The 8,845-nt window shown below is 37.7% G+C and overlaps 1 protein-coding gene and 1 long non-coding RNA gene across 4 annotated transcripts; one reads left to right on the top strand and one right to left on the bottom strand.

The window, feature by feature from the left end:
- The first annotated feature begins 375 nt into the window (after nt 1-375).
- Nucleotides 376-1,552, top strand: LOC126634298 (uncharacterized). Its single transcript, XR_007627275.1, has 2 exons — nt 376-574; nt 1,363-1,552. It is a non-coding gene; the product is annotated as an uncharacterized LOC126634298 (long non-coding RNA).
- Nucleotides 1,553-2,706: 1,154 nt separating this feature from the next.
- On the bottom strand, nt 2,707-8,645 carry LOC126583443 (homeobox-leucine zipper protein HDG2-like). 3 transcript variants are annotated; one of them, XM_050247795.1, is made up of 13 exons: nt 8,237-8,645; nt 7,668-8,081; nt 6,705-6,922; nt 6,479-6,596; nt 6,159-6,347; nt 5,552-5,995; nt 5,296-5,397; nt 4,979-5,182; nt 4,651-4,825; nt 4,118-4,389; nt 3,619-3,714; nt 3,109-3,487; nt 2,707-3,018 (listed from the first exon to the last, which is right to left on the bottom strand). In XM_050247795.1, the coding sequence occupies exons 2-12, from the start codon at nt 7,755-7,757 to the stop codon at nt 3,146-3,148; spliced, it is 2,250 nt and encodes a 749-aa protein (XP_050103752.1). In that variant the 5' UTR covers nt 7,758-8,081; nt 8,237-8,645; the 3' UTR covers nt 2,707-3,018; nt 3,109-3,145. The 3 variants fall into 3 exon arrangements, with proteins under 3 accessions (XP_050103752.1, XP_050103753.1, XP_050103754.1); XM_050247796.1 differs by having other exon boundaries at nt 2,707-3,008; XM_050247797.1 differs by having other exon boundaries at nt 3,625-3,714.
- Nucleotides 8,646-8,845: the final 200 nt, after the last annotated feature.

Below are 8,845 nucleotides of genomic sequence, written 5' to 3'. Positions count from 1 at the left end.
GATTTAAACATGATTTGTACGTATTTGATTTATAATTCTTAATTGATTGTTTGATAATAAATGGACAAGGATTCCTAGGGGTGGAATTTTTTCCCGAAAATCCCGAACCGTCCCGAACCCGTCCCGAAATTTGACCGAAAAATTCTCGAACCGAATTTCCCAAAATATTCGGTACCCGAAACCGAACCCGTCCCGAAAGTTTCGGTTTGGGATTCGGCCGCAACTTTGAAAGCGTTCCGTAATCCCGAACCGAACCGAATATTATATATATATTTATTTATTTTTAATTTTTAACTTGAACCGTTGGATTTGTTAAGATCTATCTAATCCTGCCGTCCATTGAGTTAGGTCATTTGTTAGGTTAGGTCTCTCAGACTCTCTATCAGTCGCTCTCGGTCACTCTCTCAGTATCAGTCCTTTCTCTCACAGTCTCACCTCACACACACTCTCACTCACTCACAGTCCTGCCGCTCCACTCCTCCATCGAATCCACGCCGCTCGTCATCCTCCATCGACTCAGGCAAATGCAGGAAGGAAGACTCGAATCCGACACCAATCGAGTCCCAAAATCCAGGTTAGGGTTTCTGATTTTCACTGGGGTTTTGTTCTTTAGTGTTTAGGGTCAAATTTCATGTTGATTAACTTGATTTCTGAGTGATTAGTTTGTCGAATGTGTAAGGGTTTGAGGACTGTGGGTTTCGAATTAGGGTGGGTCTGTGCAGGACCTGCATGCAGGATATGGTTCTATGTGTTTTGAATTAGGGTTTGAGGACTCTGGGTTTCGAATTAGGGTGGGTCCAAATGATACGGTATTGAGTGTTTTTATCCCAATTCTATGTTGTTGTTCTGTCTGTGACTCTGTTTAAATATCTACCACTTTTGGAGTATTTGATTTCTTTGATTATGGCAACCCTTTGCTGTTCGCATGTTGAAATATGGCCTCAAATTTTGTGGGTTAGCGAATTTGTGCATTTATTTTTTCGCATTTGAAGATTGAAGCATTAGATTGAGATGGAAATGTAGTTTTATTGCAATACAAGTTACTTTGTTCAGAACATGTTTAGAGAAGCCGGGTTTTGTAAAGAAACTGTTGTCATTCTTGAGTAAATTGCAGAGAAACTGTTCTGATTGTTGAGTTTTTGTATTCATTAGTTTCAAACTCGCTTAAAGCATTTGATTGTTTATTCCATTTTGCCATGCCAAACAAAATATCTGAGGCGGTGAATAACATTTTAACTTTACTTCTTTTAGTTTTTATTCTCATTTTGAGTTCTATGTCATACAATGGACCACTCTTTGGAATACATACAAGGATGAGTTTGAGTGTGATACTTAATTTTGGCAATTTGTTTTTGTATTCAGGTCAGATTTTCAAGGATTGTTTACCTCTTCACGAAGTTTGGTTTGTAACTTGATCTAAATTCATTCGGCAAGTTTGGTTTGTAAAACTAACTTATTTCATTTTGGTTGCATGCACTTTTAATTAACTAGTTTGGTAGACAATTGTGAACTTAAGCTTAACTTGTTAGTTGTTGCTTCCTTGGTATGAAAATTGAAACTGAAAATGTGAAACTGAAATTGTGAAACTGAAGTTGTGAAACTGAAAAATGTGGGCTGTGCGGGCAGGGCAGTGGGCTGCTAGCTTGCAATTGTTGACCTTTTTTTTTTTTTTTTTGTGTTCTAAAAAATGGGTGGGCTTACTTGTTAAAGAACTTAAAATTGCAAAAAAGTTTTAAAAGTCCAACATTTTGGGCTTCAAGGCCCAATCCCGAAGTGTCCCGAAAATCCCGAAACACTTTCGGGAATCCCGAATTTCGGGAAATGCACATTTTTGGTTCGGTTTCGGGATATAAAATCCCATCCCGAAATGTTTTGGTTTGGGATTTGGGAAAGGAGTTTCAGTTCGGGATCCCGACCCGAACCACCCCTAAGGATTCCCTCCTCTCTTTTTTTTTTTCTCTCCTTCCCTCCTCTTACATTTGAACGTTGAAGATTTCTTCTTTGTAAAAAAATAAAAAAATAAAGAGAGGGAACAAAAAAGTTAGAAAAAAACTATAACAGGAGGGAAGAGAGAAAGGGAAAAAGGAAGGGGAGAGAATCTCATCCCTAATAAATCAAAAGTTACATATAGAGTATACATCTTCGCAATTTGAAGAATCGGTGGCACATGAAATCATTCGATAACCTAATTTATTCATATAATATTACAGACTTACAGTTAAGCGTTTTTTTTTTTTTTTTTTTTTTTGTTCAGAAAAAAAAAAAATTGTCCACTAAGAGATAATTTCCTCCCAACTAAGATTACGCTTCTTCGCTCATCTAAGTCATCTTGACCTATCCTAATTCCAACTCCCCTACCCTCCTCCACTTGAACTAATCAAGGGCTGGATTTTAATTAACAGCTTGTATTTCAGGTATCATACAATGCATGTGGTAGAATACCTTTGGATTTGTAATACTGGTTTTTCTACATTAGCGCATGCACTAGTGTTTGAGCAGCCAAATTGAAGTTGTCCAATGCAACGTTGTATCTCATACATTGATACATTGTGTAATTTTATCGTAATAAACCGTTTAAATCAAAAGCCGCGTAATACCAACACAGGCAAACAATCCACAATCAATCAATACATATTACTTAAAAAAAAATCTTAAAATAAAACCATACTTAAAAAAAAAAAAAAAAAAAAAAAAAACCCTGAACGATTGACCATAAAGAAAAGCAATATCCATTCCAAAACCCTAATCCTGTGTACAAGGTTAAAGAAGGTGGAAAAGGAGAAAGTTCAGTAAACACAAAACTAAAAAATTAATAAGGTCTGAAGCGCTTAATTTGCCTTTAACATTGTTCGAGGAAGTCAATACCCGAACCCCTAATCTCTTTATAGATTATACAAAAAGATCATGTAGGGTGCGATCTTGACTTCTCCCCTCCTGGGTATAAGCTGCCGAAATTCCTTGCCACCATCGGTGTCTCTGTCCGTTCACCTTTCTTCCTCGTCCTAATACTGCAACAAACTAAAGGCAAACGATTATTTGACGAATATTACACATCAAATATGTGACATGTAATTAATTTGTAATACGTGACATGTATAATTAGCTTACCTAGAAATTAACTGAGTCATGAAGTTCACGCATTGTCTCATGACAATGCAGCTTTGATCCTCTCAACAGTGCAAGCGATAAGATTGTTAACTGTTGCAACTGATCCGAGAGACAGCTTAGCAGTGGGGACTGAATCAACCAAGATCTGAAAAGCAACAGTGAGAAGGGAACCACCACCAGAGCCAGAGTCTCCAATGCCGGCTCCGTCCGGGAGTATAGCAAACCCAGAAGGAAGAAGGGCAACATAGTCAGGGTCACTCCCATTCAGCACCACATTCATGGAAACAATGTCAACTGGTGCATAAATCACAAAGGAAGCTGTTGGGTCAGAGCAGCTCTCTTGCAGTATCAGCATGTTGCTCTGGCTTGAATTAGCACTCTACAAATTAATTTTAGTTACATTGTCAATTGTTATGTGAAAAAACCATTATTACAATTTAATTTAAGTTTCTTTGTCAACAACTATTATTTTGTTATAATAATTACTATTGTTATAAAAGATAAAGCTACATTTACTCGTAGTAGAGACACGCAATTTCCAGTGTCACGACCATTAGCAATGTGTGCCATCTCTTGAACAATTCCCCCATTGGAAAGAATATCCCACTGCAAGCATAAGTGATCATTACAATTAATCAATTAGAACAATTTAAGGAGAATAAATATATGCTTTCAGTTTAGCTAATTCTTTGTAAAAACCAAACTTCCATCTGTGTTTTCTTTTCCGTTTCCTTTTTTCTCCTGAGGTTGACACAAAATGTTTCAATATTAGGTGGGATGAGAGAAAATATATACTTTTCGTTTTCCGTAGAAATTCCTTAATGTGCAAATGGTTTCTATATATGCTTGTCCGTTTATGGTATGTTTTAGTAATAGTTCATGTACTTGTTTCTCAGGCTTTTGCAAAATGTATGTGCATTAATTTGGTTCCAGTATTAGATTTGGTAAATGTATTCTGAGAGTTGGAGGACAAATAATTAAATTTGAAGAGTAGTTAAAGTGTATGTACCTCGCTGCGAGAGTTCTCATCGCGGAGAAACTCAAAGACTCTTTTGGGAGGAACTGGCAGCCAGAAAGATGTGGCGGCACTGAGCACAATACCTGGAGGCCTTCCGGGATCATCCACACTCTTTCGGGTCATCACCCGGACATCATCAGCCCCGGTTCCAGACAGTGTGGTCCATGTGTGAGTGGTTGATGCACTCACTCCAGCACAGAAGCTAATCACCATTCTTTCAGCCAATTTTAGCATGCTTTTTCTCCCTTCTTGATTTGTAATCACTAATTAACCATGAATTTAACAAATATAAACAATTATGGTTAATAAATTTATTTAAAAAAGAATTAGGCTTAATGACATGCATATTAACGGGATATGCCATTTTAGACACGCGCAATCTTTTAACATATTTAACGTACCATCCTGTTATAGTGAATACTACAATGTAGCACGCTAGCCCCATATGAAGAATTCGTGCCAAATATAATTCCATACAAATATTACAAAAAGAATAATAAAATAGCAAACTAAATTGTTTTTACCTCCAACATCACCAGTAGGGATGTTTGATGCCATCGCACTAGCCAGACGTTCGCATTGCCTGTCCAAGGTGGCAACCCATCGTTTAGCGCCAAATGCGTGGCCGGAGCTAACCAGCTGCTTGTAGAGGTTGTGAACACCTCTTTCATCCACTTCAGCATGCTCAACCCATGTAACCTAAGGCAGCAAAACTTATCATTAGATGAAATGTATGTACCGTAAAAATTGGGCCTCAAAATTTCATATGAAAGTGAAACATGCATGCTATGTATATATAGCTAGCGTGTTTAATTATATATCTTTTTTGTTCAAAAAAAAAAAACTATATACCTTTGAATACCCGTTTGGCATTTCTTGAATTAGGCATCCTGAGGGCCTTCTTTGACAAGATCTGGGTGCAGGATTAGGGCGCAAGTTGTCCAAGGAAACATCAACCACAGCCCAGGTGCCATCAGCATGCTGTTTGCAGTACCTCACATAATAACTCTCACGAGTTGGAACAAGTGGTGAAGGAACCTGGAATTCTGCCGTCATCTACCAAATCACAAACAAGATTTTAATACAAGAATATGTGTATCACAATATCTAAACAATGGATGACTAATAAGGAGAGCTGAAGTTGAACTTTGAGGCGAAAATATACATACCACTTGCAAGGCTCCATTGTAATTTCCAGCCACGCCAGTTGATAAGACTTCAAGGGTCAAAGCTCTTGACACAATCCCAGAAAATACAGTCGACCACTGATTCTACACGTTACAAAATCCGAACAAATAATAATTAGGGTTCATGCGATTCCTTAATTCAAAGGCGTTATTAATATTATTGTTTTTTAATATGTACAATGATATACACTTATAAAGACATATGTAAATGTGTAATAAAGTTGTTAATTAAGCTTACCACATCCATGAGAATCTCAACAAGGTTAATGTGGTTCATGATAACAACTGCACTCTCACGCGAAGCTTCAGTTTTGAAGCCATTTTGTTTTGGCCCGACTCCACGAGGGAATGTTCTGATGTACTCATCTTCATTAAGTACGGTCATGCTGCCATCAAGGCTGGTCATCCACAAGGGTTCACCCATTTGGGCCATTCTGACGAGTTCCTCCATAGCTGCAACAGCAAGCTCAATTATCATTGGCTTGTCTGCCTCACTTGGTGCACTGATTGACCTGAGAAGGTCTCCAGCACCATACATCTCACCGCCCATGCCTGGCTGACCACCAAAGCTCCCAACCCCAAGATCAAGTGGACCACGGGAAGGAACAGGAGAAGACATGAGAGGGTAGTTTCCCAACGGTTTGCCAACGTACTTCGCAGCTATCGCAGATATACGATCGATCTGAACAATAAAGGAAATAAGTCATCAATCTGGGGACATATCACGTACTATGAATCTGGAACATATATGTAACATTTATCCTAATTTGTTGTACCAAAACAGGTAAAATATCCACCAAATAATAAATGTGTTTGATATTATCTTGATCTTTAGTTTTCTCTACCTCTTCTCGTAATCGAGCATTATCGAGTCTCAGATGGTGTTCGTCGAATGACATCTCTCCTAGAGCTGTTGGGCCGCCACAATTAGGGCATGAGGCATTACCTAGCGCTTCTCTGTACCTCATGTTATCAGCACGGAGCTTTTCGTTTTCGTTCCGAAGTTGTGTGTTCTCATGCCGCTCATGCTGAGTCTGTAATAGATCATTAACAACAAATCAAAAGCAGCCAATTATTAGCTTTAACAAAAGAAAAACTTAAAAAAATGACAAAAGTTTGAGTATTCTAAAACCCTTATTGAAGACATGTCATGAACAAAATATACCTTCATTTGGGTGCGCTTGTTTTGAAACCAAAATTTGACTTGTAATGGTTCCAAACCTAATTCTCTGCTCAGTTCCTTCCTCTGCTTGTCATCTGGGTGGGGACATTCCTTGAAAAAACTAAATAAAACATGCAAAAAAATTTATTTCAAAGGTGAACTATAAACAACAACTCATTAACAAGAGCTTGTTCAGGAGGTTTGAGACTAATTAATAAATATTACTTACGCTTCCATTTCTTGGATCTGATGCTGTGTGTGGCGGTGATAACGCTTCTTTTTGGGTCGAGGGTTTTCTTGGTCGTCACCGGAACCGCCTTCAGGGTTGTCGCTGCCGGATTTGGTAGCACTGTCGAAGTCATCATCTCGGAACCGAGCAATGTCGCTTTCAGAGGTGTTTGTAGCCATGTCTAACGGGTGCAGATGACCGGCTTCCATCATGTTTGGCTGAAACATATCCAGAGATCTTTAAGATTTTGATTTTAGTCCCAAGGGCTTAGAAAGCTTTATGGTTTTTCAGTCAAAACAACAGAATGGAAAAATGTACCCACTCAAAAGGAAAGAAAAAATTACATTACACCTGCACACTCTTACTGCGTTATATTTAGCCTTTGACAAACGTCTACATATGTATATTACAAGAAAATATATGGAGCTAGCACATAAGTATCGGGTCAAAATACTAAAATACTATTTGAAAAAAAAAATGAACAAGAAAATGCGTTGAACTTAAATCTCTGTGCTTGTGTTTGTGGTGAAAACCATTCCAACTTTTTTTCGCAAAACCGAGAAGGATTTTGCTACAAAATGGAAATTTTGGACTATCTGAGTAGTCAAACCAGTCTTACGGTATAAAAATAATTAATTAAAATATTAAAATACCGAGATGAAGTGGAAGAAGAAAAGAAAATTAGATAAAACAAAATATATTAGAAAAATGGATCCAGACGTACCGACAAAACCTATTATAAATTTTAAAAAACGAATGAAAAAGATTTAAAAACTTTGAATTTTAACAATAAGAATAAAATAAAAGGTAAAATGTCCATAAATTTTTTCTTGGTTAAGCTTTAGATAACTGCTCAATCATTGGGGAAAAAAAATTAGATCTAATTAGCCTTGCAAAGCGAAGTCGTAGATGTGTAAATTAGTATACCAATTAGACAACAAAACTTGAATTAAGCACACTGACCTGACCAAGTGTGAGTCCTGAAGATGATGCGAACCCGTTAATGTTCCCATTGCTTCCAATCATCGAAGGCATGTTTCTAGCCGGAATCATAAGCCCGGCCGGGATATTTCAAGACTTAAAACCCCCCAAATTAACCAGAACTTGCAATTTGTATGGATTAATTTCCCACACAAATGTTGAGGATGAGGTTATTCGACGCGGGGGAAACAAAGGGACATAGAGCTGACAAACACACTTTCGTTTTTGTACTTGATGAAATGGAGAGTGTGAGTATATGAAGAGATTATAATATTAATAGGTTGACAATTTTAACACGGCTTTTGAGTTTTGACAGACAAAAAATGGGTCTAAACCAAATTCATAAACCCACTGTAACACCCAAGTTTCTCCTTATATTTTCTGGTCTTGCCCTAGCTGCACCAACGCAAAATGCCAAAAAAAATGTTAAAAAAAAAATCAAAAAACAAAAATTGTCAGAAGCGTTACTAGTACTGAGAATACAGAAGCTTGTCGAACAAAAAATGAAAAGTTTAGAGCATGCAAAAATCTAGGGTGGAATAATATGTTACCAGGATGTATGATGTTGTATGTGTGCATCTGATCAAAAGCCCTAGAGAGCGAGGCGTTGTAGATCTAGCTTTGGGCTTTAAACTGGTGCCGGTAAGCCACTGTTTGGTGACCCAAGAGTGGTTTTCCGGCGTATGGATTTTGGTGTATAAGAGTTTATATGTGTGTGTGTATATTTATATGGTATGGACTCTGGAGTAGTAAATAGTTTTGGAAGTTAGAGAAGGTGAAGAAAAGGGAGAAGAAGATGAGGAAAAAGAAAGGGAAGTGGTTTTAGGAAAGAGAGAAAGGCAAGTAAGGAGAAAGGGGGGAAGAGGGAGAAAAGTATGGCAGCGAGGAGTAATTGCAGAGCGTATTGAGAGGATGCAATTGCATTTAATGGTGGGAGAGAAAGGTGTAATTGCTATGAGAGAGAGAATAAAAGAGATGAAGATATATAGAGAGAGCAGTTTTTTGGGTGTTTAATTCTCCGCAAGAAGTGTATGGTGCAATAGATGACGGCTACCAAACTCTTTTTTTTTCTTCTCCCAAATCTATTCGCTACTGCCTAGTATTTGAATTTTTACCTCCCGTTAAATCTTGTATAAATTTAGATTCGAATCTTTTCCAAC

Source organism: Malus sylvestris, chromosome 9 (assembly GCF_916048215.2).
Source record: "Malus sylvestris chromosome 9, drMalSylv7.2, whole genome shotgun sequence".
Classification (NCBI taxonomy): Eukaryota; Viridiplantae; Streptophyta; class Magnoliopsida; order Rosales; family Rosaceae; genus Malus; species Malus sylvestris.
Note: the sequence above shows the minus strand (reverse complement) of the source record. Positions and strands in the feature narration are given on the sequence as shown.